This window comes from Bidens hawaiensis, unplaced genomic scaffold, assembly GCF_021521415.1.
Source record: "Bidens hawaiensis isolate Kalapana, Puna unplaced genomic scaffold, B.hawaiensis_p1.1 tig00000702_1, whole genome shotgun sequence".
In the NCBI taxonomy this organism is placed as follows: Eukaryota; Viridiplantae; Streptophyta; class Magnoliopsida; order Asterales; family Asteraceae; genus Bidens; species Bidens hawaiensis.
The window spans coordinates 2610786-2633982 of record NW_027491042.1 but is presented as its reverse complement, the minus strand read 5'-3'; the positions used below and the strand labels follow the sequence as shown (position 1 = coordinate 2633982).

The 23197-nt window shown below is 41.8% G+C and overlaps 1 protein-coding gene across 1 annotated transcript; it reads left to right on the top strand.

Annotated features, from left to right (window-relative positions):
• Positions 1 to 13433: 13433 nt before the first annotated feature.
• Positions 13434 to 20036, top strand: LOC143533111 (protein PUTATIVE RECOMBINATION INITIATION DEFECT 1-like). The gene is made up of 9 exons (XM_077027981.1): positions 13434 to 13884; positions 15027 to 15136; positions 15235 to 15410; positions 15485 to 15778; positions 15920 to 16883; positions 17873 to 18578; positions 18657 to 18937; positions 19034 to 19685; positions 19764 to 20036. Exons 1-9 carry the CDS (start codon positions 13456 to 13458, stop codon positions 19956 to 19958), a joined length of 3807 nt encoding a protein of 1268 aa, XP_076884096.1. The 5' UTR covers positions 13434 to 13455; the 3' UTR covers positions 19959 to 20036.
• Positions 20037 to 23197: the final 3161 nt, after the last annotated feature.

The window sequence follows — 23197 nt, the reverse complement described above, 5'->3', positions numbered from 1 at the left end:
CCGTGCATGAAAGCTAGAACTAATTCTTAGTTTTTTCAAAATTTCTGAAGAAATGGTTAACGTTACTCCGGTCCCAAAGCCAGTAAGCGACCAAGAAACCCCGGTAACCACAACCCCAGCAACTGGGGGGAACACCGGCGGTTATACAAATTTTACGAACACTACCCCGGTTACCCAAGCCGGGACAAGTGCAGTAAACAATATTTCACTGGGGTTCACTAATGCCCAGTTGGAGAAACGGACGAGGGTCCATCGCCAAACACTCGATCAAGTTAAGGCGTGGGCCGAAACACGTCAAAGAGAGTTCCAAGCTGAGTTGGATGAACGCTTGCGTTCACTTCAACAGGCTGACGAATTCGGCAGTACTCGCCAACATCTCAACATGAACAGTGAGTGCGAGTACTCGGACGATGAGCGGGAAGAATCCGATACCGACGCAAACCCTCGCCATAAGGCAAAAGGGAAGCGTAAGGAAACGAACTTCCAACTGACAAGGAATTTTGGAGAAACCTTTAAACCAACGAACGCGGGGAGAAACCCACGTGACTTCTCCAAAACCTTTAGACCAACTGCTGCAAATGCAGGAAAGTCCAAGTTTGCAAGGGACATTGCGGAAGCAATCGCCCCGAGAAGTGCCAAACAAATGTCCAACATCGGCACTTATGATGGTCTATCCGACCCAGACGACCACTTGAACAGATTCATTGCGGGGGCAACCGTCAGTAACTGGACGGAACCCACGTGGTGTTATATGTTCCAGATGACTCTGGTTGGAGCGGCCAGGGCATGGTTCGATCGTTTACCGGTCCACCACATCTATGATTGGGCGGACTTTCAGAACAAGTTCAGCCAACACTTCAGCCAACAGAGGAAATATACTGAAGAACAGTGGACGATCCTCAACTGCGTTAGAGAGGAGGATGAATCTTTACTAGACTTCATCACTCGCTTCAACTCCAAAAAGCTGAGTCTGGGCAACATAAGTGAAGATCTTGTTCGCGCCGCTTTCATCCAGGGCACCGAATACCCAGAGCGTATCCGCACGTTGACGGGTAAGGACGGCATGCCATCCACATGGGATGCCATCATGACGGCGGCCAAGCGCTTTGCCGAGACAGAGAAGCAACTGGGTAGGGATCTTCCCCAGAGTACACACCTCTACACGCAGAGGACCAAAGAAAACAATGTTCGGATCGCCCGGCAGAACAAAAAGAGGAAGCTAGGTATTTGGCAGTCAAGGGTAAACTTTGACACCTCATCCAGCTCTCGCCCTCTTGTTGGCGGAAGGGATAACACACACCCTTCAATCCGAAAACACCGGTGGACGCCACTCACCAAAAGCGTCACGGAGATATTTGCCACCGAAAAACTACCATGGCCAAAAGCTCCAATGATCCGGCAGCGACCTAATGCGGATCAAAGCAAATCCTGTGACTTCCATGGGACAAAGGGTCATAGTACGGAGGAGTGTACATCCTTGAAGGATATTGTTGAAACATTCGTTAAGGATGGAAGACTTGCACACCTTGTGGCATCAATCAAGAAGGGAGGAAGGAATGATAACCGGTACAGAGGCAACGGACGAAAGCCCGTTGACATCAGCATCAACATGGTTCATGGCAACATCAGAGGAAGAAAAAGGCGAGCAACAGAACCATGCGCGTGGAAGGAAGCTGAAGTGCGCTTCCCGCGAGTGCCAGGAGGACCCAGCAAAGAAGGCCCTATCGTCATCAAAAGCCAGCTGGGGCACTACATCACTTCTCGCACTCTTGCTGACAACGGCGCCTCGTCAACGGTGATGTACAGGCAGTTCTTCGACAAGCTAGATGACGAAGACAAGGAACGCCTGGAAACGGTCTACGCCTCGATGGAAGGGTTCGACGGCAGCACAAACACCCCCTGGGTATCCTATCTTTCCCCGTCACTCTTACGGACGGGAATCACTCACGCACAGAAGATGTGGATTTTGTCGTGATGAGGAAGCCACACCACACATACGACATTCTCTTCGGAAGAGACGGGATGGCAAGATTCAACGCCGTGGTATCTTCAGTCCACGGCATGATGTGATGGCCAACAGCTGAGGGTGTAGCGATGATCACCGGCATTCCCCAGGTATGCATCGCATCTGTCTCATCTAAACCCAAACCAAAGATGGCTAAACCAACCATCACCGAACCGGAAAAATGGGCCTTCAATGGCAAATACCCTGACCAGGCCGTTACCATTGGCCCAACAGTCGTTGATCCCACGCGCACCTTACTCAAACGCTTACTACAGAAAAACGCTGACATCTTCGCGTGGACACCAGCTGACATGACTGGCGTACCCCGAAGTAAGGCAGAGCATAAGCTCAAGTGCGACCCGGCTGTTACGCCAGTCGTACAAAAGCGCAGAGTAATGGGGCCAGAACAAACTAACGCGTGTAGAACCCAAGTCAAGGAACTCCTTGACGCAGGCATCGTACGCGTTAGCAGATATCAAACATGGGTTGCAAATCCCGTTATGGTACCGAAGAATAACAAACAATGGCGCATGTGCATAGATTTCAAGGACTTAAACAAGGCATGCCCCAAAGATTGTTATCCGTTACCCGAAATTGATCTTAAGGTGGATTCGTTAGCACCGTTTCGCCTTAAATGCTTCCTGGATGCGTATAAGGGGTACCATCAAATCCACATGGCCGTTGATGATCAGGACAAAACCGCTTTTCGGACGCCCGATGGCACATTTTGTTATCAAATGATGCCATTTGGACTTAAGAATGCCGGGTCCACATACCAACGCCTGATGGACAACCAGTTTCATGCCCAAATTGGGAGGAACTTTGAAGTCTACATGGATGACTTGGTCATCAAAAGCCCTGACGCAGAAGCGATGTTGAAAGACATCGAAGAAACTTTCAACATGCTCAGGAAGATAAACATGAAGCTCAACCCGAGCAAGTGTGCCTTTGGAATGGAAGAAGGGAAGTTCTTGGGGGTCATCGTCACTAAAGATGGCTTCAGAGCGAACCCTGAAAAGGTCGAAGCCATTATCAAAATGGAATCACCTACTACCATCAAACAGGCTCAGACACTGAATGGACGACTAGTCGCACTTAATCGCTTTTTGGCAAACCACGCGGATAAGTAGTTTCCTTTCGTGTCAATGTTGAGAAACTGTTTAAAGAAAACACACTTCCGCTGGACACCAGAAGCGGAAGCAGCTTTTCAGGAGATTCGGTCACGCTTGATCGAACTCCCAACGCTCACAGCACCAAAAGCGGGGGAGGAGTTAATCCTATACCTTTCCGCAACAGATAAAGCAACCGGGGCGGTCCTGCTAGTTGAACGGAAAGGCATCCAGATGCCAATCTATTATGTCAGCCGTATCGTAACAGACGTAGAAACCCGGTACTCTACCCTCGAAAAATTAGTCTTAGCACTTATACAAGCTTCACGCAGGTTAAGACGATATTTCCAGGGCCACCCAATCACCATTCTCTCCAACTTCAAACTTGCAAACGTTCTACGCAAACCCGAGTTATCGGGACGCCTAGCCAAATGGGCAATTGAGCTGGGGGAATACGCGATAAAGTATAAGCCAAGACCAGCCATAAAAGGCCAGGTTTTAGCCGACTTTATTGTGGAAGTGCCTGCATCGCGGGAAAAAGAGTGCCAGGAAGAGGCTCAACCCTCTCCAGCACAGGACATCAATGATGTCTGGCGACTCTACACTGATGGAGCAGCCAGTAACGAGGGTTCAGGCGCAGGGCTGAAACTAACAAACCCAGCAGGCCAAGAATACACTTACGCTATTCGACTGGATTTTCCAAGTACGAATAACGAAGCCGAGTATGAAGCATTCTTGGCCGGGCTGAGAATTGCGCGTAAGATGGGAGTGAAACACTTGGAAGCCCACGTAGATTCCATGTTAGTAGCCAACCAAATCAACGGGACGTACACGGCCGTGAACGACACAATGGCCCTGTACCTCGCACAAGCAAAAACCCTTATGCGCGATTTTAACGATTGCAAAGTCATACACGTCAAGCGTAGTGAAAACAAATCTGCGGATGCGTTAAGCAAGCTTGCATCATTAGCCTTCACCCACTTGGGAAAGGACATCCGCATTGAACTCCTCGAGGCACCTTCAGTCCCGCACAGGGAAATTTGTGTCTTCCAAACTGGCACAGAAACGTGGATGACACCAATAATAAATTACCTTGCGGCAGGTACACTACCAGAGTCAAAAACACAGGCAAGAAAACTACGCTGTAAAACACTGAATTATCAACTCATCGATGACATCCTTTACAGACGTAACTTTCTTGGCCCACTCTTAAGATGTGTGGACAACCAAGATGCTGACTACCTCCTAAGGGAAGTACACGAAGGCATTTGTGGAGTACACGCAGGTCCACGCGCTGTTGTAGCTAAGCTAAACAACGCGGGATACTTTTGGCCGGGGATGCATACGGATGCGCTGGCATACATCAGAAAGTGCAGGTCTTGTCAGCTCTACGCACCCAACACGCATCGCCCGAAGAATGAACTTGTTCCAGTCACCTCTTCATGGCCATTTCAGAAGTGGGCCATCGATGTGACAGGCCCATTTCCTACAGCAGCAGGAAATGTTCAGTTCCTAGTGGTAGCCATCGACTACTTCACCAAGTGGATAGAAGCAAAACCCTTAGCCCAAACAACCGCGAAACATATCAAAAAATTTATTTGGGAATTTATTATTTGTCGTTTTGGACTTCCACAGAATTTGGTGAGCGATAACGGCACCAACTTTGCTGACAAGAAGCTACAAAAGTGGCTGGAAGAACTTCAAATCACCCACACTTTTACCTCAGTGGCGCACCCGCAGGGTAATGGTGAGGTAGAAAGAGCAAATAAGAGCATCGTCGAAGGCATAAAGAAAAGACTCTTGGAACACAGGTCCGGCTGGGTGGACGAGCTTCCGCACGTCCTTTGGGCAAACAGAACGTTGAAAAAGGCCAGTACGGGAGAAACCCCGTTCAGTCTCACTTATGGCACTGAAGCCATGGTCCCAGTCGAAATTGGTTTACCCTCACCAAGGGTCTTGATTCAGCCAGAAGACAATAATGCGGAAAGACGGTTAGACCTTATGCTAACCGAGGAACGCAGAGACTTAGCCGCAGTGCGTGAAGAGAACTACAAGCGACAAATGCAAAAGTACTACAACACGCGGGTAAAACTCTGCAACTTCAATGTAGGAGACTATATACTGCGTAACAACGAGGCTTCGAACCAACAACGCCCAGGAAAACTGGCCCCGGTCTGGGAAGGGCCATACATTATCAAAGAAGTTCTGGGAAAGGGCGCGTACCGGCTCGAAAGGCTCGATGGCACTCCCATCCCAAGAACATGGAATGGAGCTCAATTACGCAAATGTTACATGTAGATCAATTCCAAACTTGTAAAGAAAAGGCCTAGAGCCACTTCTAATGGAAATGATTCTCCTTTCACAATGTGTTGATAGCCTTACCTTTATACTTATGAACTTCCCACACTGATGTGTCGGTATTCACCGCATAAATATGGGAAGAAGCAAGTCGTTACGTGTGGAAGGCGGCAAAACCCGCATAAACGCAAAACGGTAAAAATTTCAAAAGAAAACATAAGGAAAACCTCCACGCAGGACAGATGTAGGCAAAGTTTAGCCATCCTACTAAGTGCAAGTGACGGTCTTACCCGCACAATCACGAACAAGGAAGCAAAACTTCAACCTATTATCTACCACGTTCAAAGGTTAACTTATTCTAAACACTTAGAAAATTTCAAAGGAAAAGATGAGGAAAACTTCCACGCAGGTCAGATATAAGTAAAGTTAAGCCATCTTATTAAGTGTAAGTGACGGTCATACCCGCACAATCATGAAAGAGGAAGCGAAACATAAACTTATAATCTGCCACGTTAAAAAGTTAACTTATCTAAGTACTAAAGAAATTGCTAAGTTAAATCAAAACATGCGTAAAATAAACAAGGCAAGGAATTAGCACATAATCTTTATTCCATCAAAATTCAAATATTACAAAGATTGCTGGGTGCATACCCGCATACAAAAGAAGCTATACAAAAATAAAAATCTACCCTAATGGTGGAAAGGGATCTTCAGGATCAAGCTTCAGGACCACTTCCACTTGGACCCGCACCATCAGTAGAGCGTGGCGGTTCAAGGAAAGCTTTAAGGATAGCTAGCCCATCATCAGCAGCAGCAACTTCGTTCACCTTCTCCACCACCGGATGCGGGAAGGCGGCATACTGGTTCACTGCTTGGTCATAAACAGCTTCAGTATCCACATCATACAAAGGGAAGTTGGAAGGCGGGATGCCTTTCTCAACGAACCCTAGACCAAGCAGGAAGCCGACCTTTTTCCCCATCCTCATGAGAAGCGTTGAGGGCTGCGCTCATGGCATCATCGTATGATGTGTCCGTAAAGACTCGATGCACAACCTACAAGAAAAAATACAAGTGTCAGAACCTTTTCTATGTGCAAAGAAAAGTGTAAAGATATGAAATTACGCATACCTGAGACAACGCTTCTCGAAGAAGCCATTCCTTGGCAACCAGAGCTTCCTGGAGGGCAGCTTGAGCTTGGTTACGGGCGCGTTCGGCTTCACTTTTGTTGAGGTTGGCAAGCAACACTTCTTTAGCTGCAGCCTCTTCAACGCCCTTTAGCTTCCGCTCAGTGTGGTCAAGCACGCTCCTCTGGTCCAAGATCTCTTGGAGCTTCTTGGCGTCTTCCATCGCCAAGGAATCATGAGCCTGTTGGAGCGCCTCTAGTTTGGCTTTAAGTTCCTCATTCTCGAGGCGTAGAGGCTCAGCAACAGCTTCAGCCTTGGTGGCCCTCTCGGTTGCGTTCCGTGCGGTTTCCTTGGCCAGCCGAAGCTGTTCGTTAACAGCTTGGGCAGCCTTGGAACGGGCCTCGAGACGGGCCTGAACTTCAACCTCAAGGGCCTTGAAGGCCTTCTCCTTTTCCGCAGCCACTGCGGTAAGCCTTATGTTCTCCTCCCGGACAGCCCGCGCCTGAGCTACTTCTTGAATACGAGCTGCTTTTAACTTGTCGTTTTCACGACAGAGCAGCTCGATGCGCGGCTGCATCCGGGCCAGGAGAATCCGAAGCTCGTTGGTTAGCCTACCTTCCTGGTAGCTAGCCATTGCTTCCCCCAACGCACCACTGGGAGCTGCGTGACGAGCCCATTCCACGCACTCCACAGGCGTGCGAAGGGTTGTTCCTCGGCGGATGTTCCATCGTGGAACATACACTTCATTGGAATCCGACACTGCAAAAAACAAAAAGCAATTAGGAAAAGATGATATATAAAAATAAAAAAAAAGGCCAAAAGAACCCTACGCACCTGTAGGGTCGACAACAGGCCGATAGCCGCCAAACCCATCACCTGAACCCAAGGGAAATCCATCCAAGAGGTCATGCAGATGGGAAGGAGGCAGAGGTTGGCGGGAAGCCCCAAGCATACCTGAAGGATCGGCCGTAGCTGCCGACGTCGGAGGAGGCATGGAGGCCGCCGCGGTAGAAACCAACGGAGGTGAACTCACCGGAGGTAAACTCACAACCGTGGTCGCCGCTGCGGAAGTACCCGCAGAAATAGTCACCGCCGGCTCAGTGAAAGATTCAGTAAATATGGCACTGACAGCCGGCGGAGATGTCATCACAGTTGGAACAGTTGGCTCAACTGGGTGAGCAACTGAACCAACAACTGAATCAGGCGCAGCCGCCTGGGTCATCGCTTCAGGTAGGTGGACCAAGCCTACCGTCATGGGTCCGGAGGTGCTCCTCCCCGCTCCACCCTGGAATGCGGTAGCATCCACGCCTGCACAAAGAATATATAAGTATAATGGCGGAAAGATATGAAGTTAAAAAGTAAAGAGTTTGTACTTACGGGTTTTCTTGAGCCTAAAAGTGCGAACAGGCGGGGACGAACCCGATGGAGCCGGCCTCTTCACGCCGCTCACCGTCGTCCTGGGCTGCTCGGAGGTGACGGTCGTCTCAGCCTCCGGAGCAGTGGTCTTAGCACCACCAGGGTTCCCCGCCACCTCCTCGCTTTCGGTCTCTGAATCAGACCGGTGCACCGGATCGGCAGTGGGGGCAACCTTCGCCTTCGCCTTCCCGCCGACAGCCTTCTTCTTCCGCACCAACGGAGGACCATCTGCGGATTCCTCATCAGAAGATGACAAGATTAGAGGAATTCCAGCAGAGGTTTCAGCATTGAGAGGTCGAGGGTTGAATAACGCCTTACCTGGCCGCGTGGCGCTCAGAATAGGGTGGCCTGGCGGTTAGACCTCCACAAACCGATCCCTCGTTTGCTCCAAGATGGGCAACTCGTTCTCATCGAGAGCACGAGTACCCATCCGAGCGGGACCATCACTCTCTCGCGGCTGCAGGAGAGACTGAAAATCGTTTCCCTATGAAAATAAACATGAAAGAAGTTAGAAGAAATTCTAAATCAACAAAAAGAAATGAAGCATACCGTAAGGGACAGAGTTCAAACCGTATTCAAGGACGATCGGGATCTTTTGCGCCTCCGCATCCTTCCACACCCGGCTCATCCCGAGCATCACCATCCCGGACTCCGCAAAGCGGTAAACCGGAGATTGGACTCGAGAAATCTTTGAGAACCATTCCGCCTCCTGGTAGTTGGAGGCGTGAAGGCTGGGGAGTGCTTGCCCATTCTTGAACTTCATGGCAAGGGGGATGGCGCGAGCGGAGATATAAAAGAACTCCCGCTTCCATGAACGAAGACTGCTCTCGGTTGCGCAAATCTTCAAACCCTTGATCCGGGTTATCAGAGTATACCACCCCTGGATGCACCTCCAAGAATAGAAGGTCATCAGGCGGTCGACGAAGGGCTCAACGCCCAGAATCCGGCACACCCACTCGAAGTGGCGAATCTTCGCGATCGCCATCGGGTGTACCTCGGTCAGGTGTACACCGTGCCTCTCCAGAACACGGTACACAAACTTCGTCAAGGGGAACCTAAGATTCCCATAGATAAAGAATGCGGCATATACCCCGATCTTGCCTCTGGGGGCATCATACACCGTCTGGTGAGGTTCAGGAAACTCAGGCTCGAAAGACTCGAGCATGAACTTCCTGACGATGTACTGATATAGATCGACAGGCAGAGCACACTGGCACTCGCCAGCAGTACTCTTGTCATCCTTGTCGGACGTGGATGACGGGTTCTCGGCGTACACCCCAGCCTCCTCGGCTGTAGCCTCAAGATCGTGAGCAGAAGACATCTTGCAGGTATGAAAGAAGAGAACGATTTCAAGAGAATGCTCGACTGAAAAGGTGAGTATTCGCCGGAAATCGTTTAGAAGATGAAGAGAAAAGTGAGTGTGGATTACAAAGGACCCTCTCCCCCTTTATATACTAATCGCAATCAATGCGATGAATTTAACGCGGAAGAGAGAGAAATCGCAGGTGCAATGAAACTATGACACGTGGCAAAGAGCAAGCTGGCAACAGCTGTTGAAAGGACGCGTGCCATTAATTTCGCGGCCACGCGCCCAAAAAATCGCGCCCACGCGCCTGAAAAAGCGCCTGGAATGACCATATACTGTCACGTCGCCATAACTTCCTGCACGTCCTGACACTGTCAGAAGAAACCGTCGGACGACGTTTCAACAGTTTGGACTGTTCTTATCCTTTCACCAACTCTTCGAATTTCAAAATTTCAAAAAGATTCAAAAGTAAGCGGGAATATACCCCTTACCTTGGCAACCAAGTAACTATAAGACAGGTGCGAGTACAGTGTTAAGGCAAAACCCTTCACATACTTAGCACCCGCAGGGAACTGACGCCAGGAATACCTTGTAAGTAAAGTAACCGTAAGACGAGTGCGGGTACAGTGTCAAGGCAAAACCCTTCACATACCTAGCGCTCCGCGAGGAATTGAAACCAAGAAGGATCTTCTGGGCCATGCTTGCGGAAACGGGAATAACATCCCCGCATAGCGGGAACGTCGAGAACTATATTGTTTGAAACTCCAAGATGGAATTGGTGGTTTTAACATAATTGATCACTATGTTCAAAACTACCAAAACCTCATGGAGAATCCACACAAGTGGGACTTAACGCTCCTAACTTGCGAGGAGGTTACAGACCTACCTGCATCATACCCAAAGATCAAGCAGAAAAGTCGGGAATTTCTGCGTGGCATTAGGAAAACCGCGGGAGGAATCCCCACGGAAAACCTTAAAACTAAAAACCCTTTTCAAAACCCCTTGCTAAAGTCCAAAAGTTCACATCACTTATTAGTAATTCATGAGAAGAACATTGGACTGGGGGGACTTGAAGAGGTAGGTCCCAGCAGAGCCCAGTTGGACCCGCAAGACTCACCTTGAAGAGGGACGTCTGCGCAAGGACCAACTGCTTCCGCAGGACCCACCATGCTCAGAGATGAAGACCTTACGCGCAGTACGCCAGCTGTTCCCGCAGGGAAAGCCTCCCAATGGTGAAGTACCCCGCTTGTTCCCGCAGCTGCGGATACAAGCCATCAGGGAAGGCTACCCGCACTAATAGCAAGGCTACACGCACAAGGCACTAACTCGATACTTCAGTAATGTCACCTGAAGGAATGAGCAAGGCGGGAACACTCCCGCCCAAATGAGCCAGTCCGTATGCTTCTGGAAGATCTTTTGTACTATACCTGCCAAGGTATGGGCAAAATAGACGATCTGACCAAAACAGCCCATGAACCAATCACAGGGTGACAGCTCACCGACAACAGTACGAGGAGGAGCACCCTCTAGTACTGTTTGTCACTATTAGCCGCTGCCTACTCACCAACCCTCACTGTGGGACGTGCGTAGCCTACAGTTGGTGGAACAGTGCATAGCCGGCAGTAAAGGAACAGTATACAGCCGGCCTTGTCACTATCGGCCGCAGCCTATCCACCAACCAGCATGGCTTGTGCGTAGCCCACTGTTGGTAGAACAGGAATACTATTCAGTCGGCTGTACCTTCTTGGAAACCTACCTTCGGCTATAAATACTCCAACGCCTTGGAATGGTAAGGACATTATCTGATATCGCATTATCTTATCTTCTCTAGCAATCTCTTAATATACACTTATATTCAGAGCAATCTAGTCTGATTCTCACGCCGGAGGGTGGTCACAAGGAGGAATCCCCCCCCCTTCTCAGTGACGAGCTTACGGTCTGTTTTGCAGGTCACCTGAAGAACAACTTTCTTTGCTGGACCTCATCCTCGTGGGAAACATCTATTTAACCCCCAGATTATCCGTAATCTGCCCGGGGTCGATTAGTGTTTCTTCAGTCATCCACAAGTTTGTTGTTGTATTCACTTCTTCTTCTAGTATCCAAGTCCTCAACTCGTACATGCTTGGAGGTTTTAATCCTCGACCATAGTTACCAATCGATCGGAGCATGCTAATGAATGAAGGAGTATTTGAAACATAAAAGGGATTGCATTCTCAAAAAAGACATCTTTCGATGTCTAAACAAACTCTCTTGCGTTGCTCTTTCAGCGTGGCTGGCTTCAGCTTTTCTTCCCCCACTAGTCTTTCCTCATCTTCTACTATAACATGATGATCCGTTGGGCCTCTAACACCCCTTTGCACACTCCTACTTCCACCAGCACTACTTACAAAGTATGCTCCAGCATCAATTGTCTCCTCAAAATTCCGTTGGGAGTTGAATTTTATAGTTTCAAACTGTTTAACATAGTTTTTAATCTCATCTTTCACTTCCTGTGGCACATTAGGATATGGTGCAACATTTTTGTGTGTGCCAACAAGATGTTCTTTCATCCTTGAAACTCCACTTGTAACAACTTTAGGACAAAACTTGCACTTTATGTATTTGTAACCTTTCTTTGCACCTTGTGCTGAAACCTCATGTTCCTCACCATATTTCCAAGCTGGATCTTTTTGTGATCTTTTACCAGTCATATGTAAACTAGAAATTGGAATTAAGACAAGAACACAATCAAAAAGCAAGAACACGTTTCAAAAAGACAAGAACCGAACGATTACGTGAATGAGATTGAGAGTAGACAACCTGAATTGAAGGTCGAAATTAGGAGATTAAAGTTATGAGATTGTAGATATGAGAAATTAGCTTGGGTGCTAGGTGAAAGGTGTTTGTGATGGCTAGGGTTTAACTGGGAATTAAACCCTAACCAATTGAACATTTTTTTTAAGTCAGTCACTTGTAAAAGCTGGGCTGGCCCAATAATAAGCCCACTAAGGACTAATGCGTAAAAAAAGCCCAGAATTAAAAAAAAATGACATATTTCACAACTTCTACTGAGGCTTAAGCCTCACCGCCTCAAAAAGGTCGAGGCTTAGGTTTCGGAATACCCTAATGAGGCTAAGCCTCATATGCTTTTTTCTACCGAGGCTACTGAGGCGTACGCCTCGTGGCACGCCTTGGAACACCTTTCTAAACCATGACTAAAACCATTCCATTTCCATATGCCTCTATGTAGATTCCCTATTTTTGTTCATTCGATTTCTAAAAGTTGGCTCATCGTTCATATATATCATCATCTGATGTGTTTCAATAATCCATTTTGACTGGTCCAATTTCACATACTGGACATGTTAACCGATTCCCATCAAAGAAAAATCCTTGATCCGCCCCTCGAATACCCCTTTAAATATTTTCTATATGCATACATTCTATAAATTTATACATACATTGGTTTGTGTCTTCTCTAATTTTCATCATATTGAGATTCAAGAACATGGAACTATTGAATGGCATACTAAGCTTATTATTGACTCTGAAGTAGTTTTCCTCTAAGAGTTGGTTACGTGTTCGACACCGGTTAACACAGTCGGTTGGTTGTGAGTAAACTGGTAGATTTCAGTTTTTGACAAACTCTAATTTCTTAAAAAAGATTTTACAAGCCAAATGTACTATTAAATTCAACATCATCTGATAGATTTCAATTTTTATAAATTCTAAATTCTTTGAAGTTTCAATTTCTTTGATAAAATTTAATTTCTAAAAAAAAATACAAACCGAACGTACCCCCGGTTAATTTATGTAAAGAAAAGGAAGGAAAATAAATGTTTTCCTCTTTCTCTTTTTTTGTTGACATCTCTGTTTCTTTTCAGTTTTCCTTCCTTCAGAATCTTTTCAATTATAAATTCTCTTATTTTACTTTTTATTCTTCTCATCTCCTCTCATTTTCTTTCTTAAAAGAAACTCGAGAACAACAATTTTTTTTCCTTAAATAAAACTCGGGAACAATACAAGTTTGAAAGATTATTTTTACACTAGAAAAAAGAAAATGGAGCGTTAGTGACAACTCTATATCGACGTGACATTGACCAATGAAGTAAGGAGACGAGACATTTTTCATCACACTTCTGCATACTACACCCGGGCCAAACCTGAAATGATAACCAAATAGTTGAAGGAGCGCGGGAAGGGAAAAAGGTGAAAACAATGTACTCCTTCGATGATGATGAACACCGGCGGCAACAATACCTGACGTGCTCACAAGGCCACACATCCTCTCTGATCCTCCAGACACTAGAAGGCGGATCCATCTGCTTGGTCTGCCTATCCAATCTCATCTCAAACCCTAACTCCCCAACCGTACACGTCTCCTACGCACTCTCTCAGCTCTCTCACGCCATCTCCCAGCCTATTTTCCTCCACACTCTCCTCACCTGTCATCCGCATTTCCTCGTCTCGCCTCTCGTAGCCGCCATTTCCTCCTTCGATGACGAGCCGCTCGCCAAGCAGACGATTGATTTGGTTTCCCAACTGTGCGGTTATGCTGAGTGTTCGGTTTATGGTGAGTTTGTTGCTAGGGTTTCAGATCGCTTGTGTTCGGGCTCCTTGTCCTGGAGCAGGCGTCAGGTTTATATGGTAACTGATTCTCCTATTTCGTATTTGAAGTATTTGATTCGATTATACATATTGTACTATTTGAATGCATTGTTGAATTTGAACTATGTCAGTATGCGTTATCGTGTGGAATGTTTCTGTTTCTTAGTTTGATTTATAATTTTGACTGTTTCAGAAACAAAAGTGATTAATGTAGCTTACAAACTCCCTGCCTGTGCAGATTGTAAACTTATGTGATTTAAGACCAACAAGTAGTAGTTAGTGATTCAAGCCAATAGATTATTCTATTACCTTGTCTAGTTTATATGGTAATTGATTTTCTGATTTTGTATTCTTTGTCAATTTTGCATTATTGTATGGAATAATCTGATAGTTCCTGTCTCTCATATCGATTCTGTTTCTTCACTTCAGTTTATAATTTTGACTGTTTCAAGTTTATTTGGTAATTGATTTTCTGATTTCGTATTCTTTGTGTCCAATCCGTGATACATGTTGTAGAATTTGAAGTATTTGAATGGAGTGTAGAATAAACTGTCAATATTGCGTTACATATATGGAATATTGACTGTTTGGAATGCACAAAGTGATGGTTTGTCTTAGTCATAGTTAATAGATGACATATTTAGATATATTAAGAAGATATTGTAGATGATTTAAAATAGGTTTGAATATAGTAAATATTATCTATTTTTAGATTTCAACCACTGTATTGTAGTTTATAATGCAAAAATGGTGGTAATTGTTTTTTGCGATTTTGTATTCTCCGTGTCTGATCCGTGATACATATTGTCGTATTTGAATGTATTGTATGGAATAATCTGATAGTTCACGTCTCTCATATTGTATTGAAGTATTTGAATGTATTGTATGGAATAATTTGAATGCATTGTAGAATTTGAACTATGCCAATTTTAGTTTCGTGTGGAATACTCTGATAGCTAGTATCTCTTAATTTTTAATTTTGATACTTAAATCGGTGCCACCACTCATTTATGATTCAGCCACTGTAATGTAGCTTACAGACTTTCTGCCTGTACAGATTGTAAACTTATGTGATTTAAGATCAACAAAGTAGTGATATAAGTTTTAAACCAATAGAGTATTCTGTCATCTTGTCTAGTTGAGTTGTTGGTTAATTTTCAGCTAACATTTTATGCAATTAGCTACACTGCTTAGGTGTTCTATTGGATTCTCAGAAGAATGATCCCTACACGTATATCAAAGATAAGGATGCACTTTATCTGAACCTTATAACAGGTCTCCAGTTGCCAAGGTAACAGTTGGATTGAATGCATTTATTATGTATAATTGTATCTTTTAATATTTCAGCGTGCTTGATTTTTGCTATCTATTTTTCTTTGTTAAATGCAGTGAAGAGATCCAAGGCGAGATTCTATTCGTTATTTACAAAATATGTGTTATTCATCATGCGTGGTTAGGTGATTTCAGTGGTGATGTCTTATGTGGCCATTCTTCAAAGATCTTACATTTGTCAATAGAAGCCCTTTTGAAGACCCAACGTGATGATGTTCGTATGAACTGTATAGGTCTGTATTATTATTATTATTATTATATTGTTTTATCTCCCATCAAGTAACATGTTTCTATTACTTATGCAAAGCACTATTGTCTGTGCTTGCACGCGGAGGAGTCTTTGAGAATGCATTTGAAGACAATGATGAAGGAGACAATTTTATGGAAACAAATGAGTATATACAAGAAAAAACTCCTTTGAGTCTCTTGTTTGCTGAAGCCATAAAAGCACCTCTGCTTTCTTCAGATTCTGAAGTTCAAAGTGCCACATTGGATTTAATTGTCCTATATTTGTCTTGTGGAGGTGTTTCAGAAAAAGAGGTCCAAGTTCTTGTTGAGGAGAATATTGCTGACTATGTTTTTGAAATCTTACGATTGTCGGGTAGGTTCAACACAGTTCAATCTACTCTAGTTTGCTGTATTATATCATTTGTGTTTTTTTCTATCACTTGGGTTTCTTTTCAAAGAGTTGCACTTTTGCATATCTGATTAGCTGATGCAAAATGTATACTGTTGTTTACAGGGTGCAAAAAAGATTCTCTTGTCAATTCATCTCTGCAGGTTCTTGATCTCTTATCAGTGGCAGAAGTAGCTTTCAAACAAAGGCTTGCTATCGGGTTCACAACTCTGATTCCTGTTTTACATTATGTTGCTGAATTTCCTTTTCATCCTGCTCAACTACAATCACTAAAACTTCTATCAGAATGTGTTTCAAACTGTCCTGGAATCATTTCAACTTCCAACATTGAAGAAATAAGCCTTGTAATAAAAGCAATGCTCAAGAAACAGATCGATGGGGATGCCAACATGCTTCCAGAAACATTCATTTTAGTTTGCTCAACTCTTGTAGCTCTCATGAAATCCCCGTCTTCTCATGAAACTCTTATCATTGCCAAATCACTAGAAGATATATCAGAGTACACTATTACAATTTGTTTGAGCTATTATGGGAAAAATTCATCCCAAATGTTACACTCCCTATACCTACTCAACGAGGCATACGAATACAGTTTTGAAGTTAGACAGTTAAGTTCAAACGATAATGGATTGCGTGACTGTATATTAGATCTATGTGAAACTAAACTATTGCCTTGGGTTTCCACGAATGTTAACGAGATCGATGAGGATATTGCATTGGGTGTGCTTGAGTTATTTCACTCCATACTGGATTATACTGATTTTCAACCCAAGGAATTTGTAGATGTTCTGGTTTCATCCTCTTGGTTCAGTTTTTCATTTGGGTGTTTAGGCCTTTTTCCTACTGAGAAGATGAAATGCAGAGTTTATTATTTGTTGGGGTCCATCTTGGATGTGATTCTTGGAGTTGACTCTGGTCAACCCATTAGAGATGTTGCTTTGCATCTTCCATCTGATCCAGTTGATTTGTTGTTTCTGCTTGGGCAGAAGGGATCCCATAATCAGGAAGTCTTTTGTTGTCAATCTGCAGTTCTGCTGATTTTATATACCAGCTCCTTGTATGATGACAGGTACCAAAGTCCTCATGTTGACTCTTGACTTTTTTTGACCACTTTTGTTTGATATAATCACCAAGGTGGCAATTCCGGCCCAATTATTCATTAATGGGTCTAGACCTATAAATGAGCAGCATGTTCAGTGAATCGTTTAACAGGAAGTTTGTTTACTTAATAAACAAACGAACTCAAACAACATATTTTGTTCATCGTAGTTTAATGAACGAACATGAACACATGTCTTGTTTGTTCATTTATGTTCGTGAACGCCCATTTATGTTTGTTTAAGTTCGTTCGTTTATGTTTGTTTAAGTTCATTCATCTATGAATCCATTCAAAATTTTTAGATTTAATACAATCTGGTCTAGTTTTATGAATTTGAAGATTACAGTTTAATCTACTTTTACTAGATTTTTAGACCCAACAAATTGATGTTCTCATTTAAATTTTTAATTGATATTCATGCAATTATATTCATTCAATTAGCTTAAGTTATATTCATTTACATTTGTGAATCGTTTGCTATATTGTTAACGAACGATCATAAACGTTCACGTTAATTTTTATAATGAACGAACACGAGCAAAGAAACTTTCATTTGATTGTTCGTGCTCGATTGTTTGTTCGGTTAAAGTTAAACGAACATGAACATGTTTAGTTCAGTTCGTTTACGACCTAATGGGTCGATCTGGGTTTTGCTTGATCTCTAGCGGGTAAAACAATTAAAAGTGAAAAGAAAGAAAGAAGGCAAATGGGAAGCAATTCATACGGGGTAAAGGTTGTGTTAAGTGGACTTTTAATGCATAAAATCTTCTAAATATTTCTTTTAAAGTAATTTTAATCGTATTTTATTGCACTAGTTATTATAAAAAAACTAAAGAAGAACTGGATGAAAGGTGTTTCGGGTCAACCCAACCTGTTTTGGCCCATACAAAGTTTACCCACTTTGACCTGTCATCACATAGTTAATTATGGTGTTTAATTGCTGTATACTCTTACCCAAGGCTTGCAGATGATAGGATGGTATTAGCATCATTGGAGCAATATATTTTACTTAATAATTCTGAAATTTTAAGTGGGATTGTCAAACCGCTGATAACGGAAGTAGTCGTAAATCTATATGCCCTTTATAGGGGCCTGGCCAAAATAACATACCAAATACCATATAGTCAAGATGCTGAAAATACCCTTTTCCATCTCGTAACAGAAAAACAAATTGAAATTCTATCAACAAGAACTCACAAAACATCACTAAAATGGTTGTTTCAACAAGAGAGAATTTGTGAATATTTGTCTAGTCAAGTTTTAAGGTGGTGTAGAAGATGTATCATCTATGGAAACCAGATTGTTGCGTTTAATGATACCGAAACCGTAAAGTTTAAAGAAATTGCTGAGTTGGTAGCATTTGGAGACAGCTATGCAGCGAAACTAGTAGCATGTTTATTAAGAGAGCTTCTAGAAGAAAATGGACACGAAGATGACATCATTTTGCTTTTAAATATGATTGCATCAGTTATTACCTTATTTCCAGCTGCTTCAGGGCAGCTATGCTTAAATGGAATATCCCTTGCAATCCAGAATGTTTATCATCATCATTCTTCTTCTGGAGAGATATTCAATGCCACGTGTCAACTAGTTTTTACAGTACTGCAGTCAGTTAATTCAGAATCACTTTCAGATGATGAAGACTGGCTTGCAGTTGCGAAAGAGGTAATTTAGCACCTTTACAATATTAAGCACTTTTTATGCATTTTTTTAATTTTATAAGCTTTTTATCTAATTATGTAGTTGATGCACTACCTGATATCCACAATAACTGAAACTGGATGCACTCAAGAAGCTCTCCTGGTGATGGGAATTCTTTGCTTAATCTTACATCACTCTCTTCACCAGAACCTTCTAGAAGCTTCCAAGGCCATACTTTTGAACACTCAGTTGATCGCGTTAGTTACCAAAACGATCCATGATGCTTGTTTAAAAGGACCTGCATTATATGATCATGACGAGGCAACACAAACCGGAGAATGCCTGATATTCTGTCTTATGTTAAACTACTTCTGTCTCAGAAGGTTAGCTTAAAAACCTTAAACCTTAACTTCCTACTACAGAACAATTACTAGGATATATATTTTTATTTTTTTAAATCTAACACACTTGTATTTTAGTGTACATGTTGTAATACCAAGGATTGAAGATGCACAAAGCTTACTTAACCATGAAAACCGAAACCAGCAGTCATTATTCTATATCAGCATTCACTGCCATGACTTGTGCAGGCTGCTTCATTTCGGGTCAAATTCGGTCAAACTTATATCTTCATACTGCCTGCTTGAACTATTTCAGAGAATAACAGAACAAAAAAGTAGAGAGCCCGATAAAGTCAAAGTCAAACATCATATACCATCCATAATCTCCATCCTACAAGGCTTAATATTTCACAGTGATATCAGGGTGGCTACAAATTGCGCCAGCTGTATATCAATGGTGGTTGATTGGGAACAAGAAGTTGAAACAGACATATGGTATCGGTTGATAACTGAAGAACTGGTAATGAATTTGGCTGTTTCGGGTCGGGTATCAAAATCCATCATGATTCATAACAAGCCAGCGGTTGATATGGCAGTTATAATGCTTAAACAACTGGAAGCTCCTGCATGGGTATCCGACGTGTTTGATGATTCCTGTGTATCTGGTATCATTCAAAACTTTTCAGCGGGTAATATAACGCGTGAAATGGTGATATTATTTCGGGAGCTTATTCGTTCAGGGCGTCTTAACAACTCTAAGCATATTGCTTGCTTAAATCAGCTTTTTCAGGTAAAGAACACTGGTGTACTAGTTGGAATCTTTGACGGGTTAATAGTGTGATATGAATTGTTATTTTTCGTGTTGCAGGCGTGCAGAAAACGTGTTTACTCGGAGGATGTTAAAGATGATGAGATAGAGGAGAAGAAGGTGGTTGTTTATCCTGATGAGTTGGGGAAAGTTTATGAGGTTATTATAAACTTAATTGCACCTGAATTGTCTCTAAATGAGGGACTATTGGAAGAAATAGAAGTTTTCTGTGAAACTCTGATGGAATTAGAATAAAAGAAATGAATATAATAGGTTAAATTTGAATATATTTAGTAGTTTTTGTTATAAAATTTAACAGAAGGTGAAACTAAGAAGCATGTACAAACTATGTTTACTGATATTTTGAGGTTTATGTTTATACAGTCCGGTTCATAATTTTTGGTTTAAAAAGGCCGGGTTTAATGATTCGAGGTGCACAAACCAGCTTCAAACCCTAAACCGGTTCGGTATGGTTAACAAAAGTCAAAGCCGGTTTATGATCGGTTTAGGTTCGGCTTGAAACTAGTTTTTGGCCAATTTACGATTGGTTTTTGACTGGTTTTCGGTTCGCTGACCGGTTTGAAACCGGTTTTGGTAGAGAATTACAAACTGGTTTTCACATAATCAGTTTCAAACCAGTTTGATTTTCGGCTCAGTTTGGTAAACCGATTTGTAGTTAGTGCCACTAACTAGTTACAGTTGTTTTCTAAATAAATGCTAAACATTATATGTTAATTTTTTAAAAGTACTCATTTGATTGTTCAAAAAAATAGATTAAATGGCGGGATTAACCAACGAATTTTATCAAAAGGAAAGATCTTTAACTTAATACTAAAACGTTAGGAGTTTCTTCTTTTCATTGATGGAGAGGTCCACTATAGCAATTAGCAATACATGTAATCTTTTGCCATGGATTTCCTTCCAAATTTATTGTTAGTTTATAAGGGAACGAAGGCTTGAAGAGTGGCTTATTTTTCGGATTTTACAGTGGTTAAATGTGAAAAACGGCCATGTCACGTAGGTAATGAGTTTTTTAGGTTAAGTGGATAATGGTTATTTGATCATTAACTAACTATTATTATTTAATTATACTCGATTTATAAAATTTTTATTTTAATACAAATAGTAATATAAGTTTAAATATAATAAAAAAAGGAGTACAAATTTTAATTTGATAGAATTTAAAAAAAAGGACAGGAATATAAATTTTGTATTATAAAATTAGTCAATTTATATATCAGGTTTTTTAAAAAGTTTATTTTTACTTTCTGTTCTTTAAATGACACAATACGTCACCTTTAGTCCTTTTTAATAATAGTCATCCAAAAACTCAGTTAAGTCCAAGCATGTGTCTTGCACGATAAGGTATAAAAGTAATTTCAACTCTATTAAATAAACACACATTTTTTTATTAATTAAGTATTAAAATAAAAAAAATGTGATGCACATTATCATCTTCATATCTTTCATTATCAAACTCTAAATTGCCCCCCTTAAAATTTAATAGGATCATGACATTTGTATTATATATAGTTTAGATTTTATAATTTTTTTTATTTAGTTTGTTTTTAAAAAATAAAATATATTTTAGTTAATAGGTGAAAATTAACTTTATACCCTTATATGTCTTGCGCATGCCTGAATTTAACTGAGTTTTTGGATGGTTGTTTGCATAAAAACCTAAAAAAGAGTCATTTTGTCATTTACAGGCCAAAAGGTGAAAGCAAACTTTTTAAATGACTTAGTTTATAAATTAGTTACATTTAAAGGATAAATTTGTATTTCTGTCTTTAAAAAAGACTTTAGTGTTTTATACTTTTATTTATAGAATAAAGAATAAATCGCTATTTTTACTTATATATGTTTCATAACCTTTCACTTTTAAATGAAACGTGTGGCCGTAATGCCCTAGAGGGTGTTCATTTCTTTCATTTTTACCCCTTTATTTATGTTATTTAGCATTTAGAAACATAACCTTGGAAATCTCCGTTACAATAACAACAATGGTTGTTTATTAACGACCGACTACAACGAGTCCCATACGTCGGGAAAACGAGATGTTACAATTGACAGGAGCATTACCCGTTGTAACGACTCTTGAAAATACAACCGAAACAATCAAGAATCAAAACATCAAACGCGTACGACGACAACCAACATAAAAAAATTTTCTTTTATTTCCCCTGCGCTACGCATTGGATCATTAGAGGACTCATCGCGATACACAATGACCAATAATTATTTGGATATTTTGGTAGCTATCGCGATACGCGGCAGGCAGGTTTTTAGCCCATTGTCACACGCGAAGTGCAGGTTAAGTAATCGTGACACGTTGCATGCCACGTGGCATTGCTAGGGCTGACTCGGTAAGCCTAAAATTGCCTTTGAGCTACGCGATGCGCATCCCTTGGGGCCGTTGCAATACGCGACCAACAAGAAAGTCAACTATAAAAGGGGAGTGATTAAGGCTTAGTTTCGTTGTCCGTTCACTTTCGCTCTGTCTTTTGTTTTCTCTTATACAATAGTGTTGGTATAATGCCACTAATCATTGCAACGATACCATATCCAGTCCATCGAGGCTTTGATACACAAATCCAAATCTCCCTAAATAAGGTGACACTTTATGCTATCGTGTAAAGTTTTCAATCTCGTGATTATCGTTAAAGCTTTTCGGTTTATGCTAATACATACTACATTGTATAAACAAGTACACATCATTAGTGAATATCAAATTATTTTATTAAATTTAAAAAAGTACACATCATCTCATACAATTACAATTAAAACCAAACAAATAACACAAAAACATCTTGTATTTCTTTTATTAACTATCCTAGAGCCCATTCTATGTGATGATCTTCAACCTTCATTTCAAACCATAAGAAAACCTGCAATACGATGTCACACCCCGCCTCGGTGAAACCGAGAGGGGCGACGGACATGGTTGTCAAAGCATATGATTATCGCAAACACAAACACACAAATTGGATACATAGTTAAAATTCAGAGTTTACATCCCAAAATCAATGTTTAAGTCTCAAAATATTTATTAAAAGAAATTGTTTCAAAGGTTTTGCCCATATGACCCAACACGTGGGTTATACAAATAAAATCCTCCAAAATGCGTATTCGACACTTGTGTGCATGTTATCCTACGACGCTTTCCACTTGAGCTCGTCGAGCCGGTCTTCTTTAATTTTTTTTGAATTTTTGAATTTTGAATTTTTAATTTTTTAATTTCTTATTTTACAAATTTGGATATATAAAAGATAAAAAAATATAATTTTAACATACATATTATAAAAAATTAATAATTAGAACTTTATATGTTTTATTTTCGTTATTCTTTTATAAGGTTTTAGGTATCAAGTGACATAATATATGTATAATTACGATATTATTATATATAGATATTAAAATTTAGGGTTTAATCTAAACGAGCCAACGAGCCGATCTAACGAGTCGAGCCAAAACCGAGCCACGAGCCGAGCTGA

What these genes read in the sequence shown, in the direction of transcription:
- LOC143533111 (XM_077027981.1), top strand. Translation starts at nt 13,456, where the DNA reads ATGTACTCCTTCGATGATGATGAACACCGGCGGCAACAATACCTGACG. An exon ending in AGCTCCTTGTATGATGACAG is followed by an intron (nt 16,884 to 17,872) that starts GTACCAAAGTCC and finishes CTCTTACCCAAG; the next exon opens with GCTTGCAGATGATAGGATGG. An exon ending in GCTTAAATCAGCTTTTTCAG is followed by an intron (nt 19,686 to 19,763) that starts GTAAAGAACACT and finishes TTCGTGTTGCAG; the next exon opens with GCGTGCAGAAAACGTGTTTA.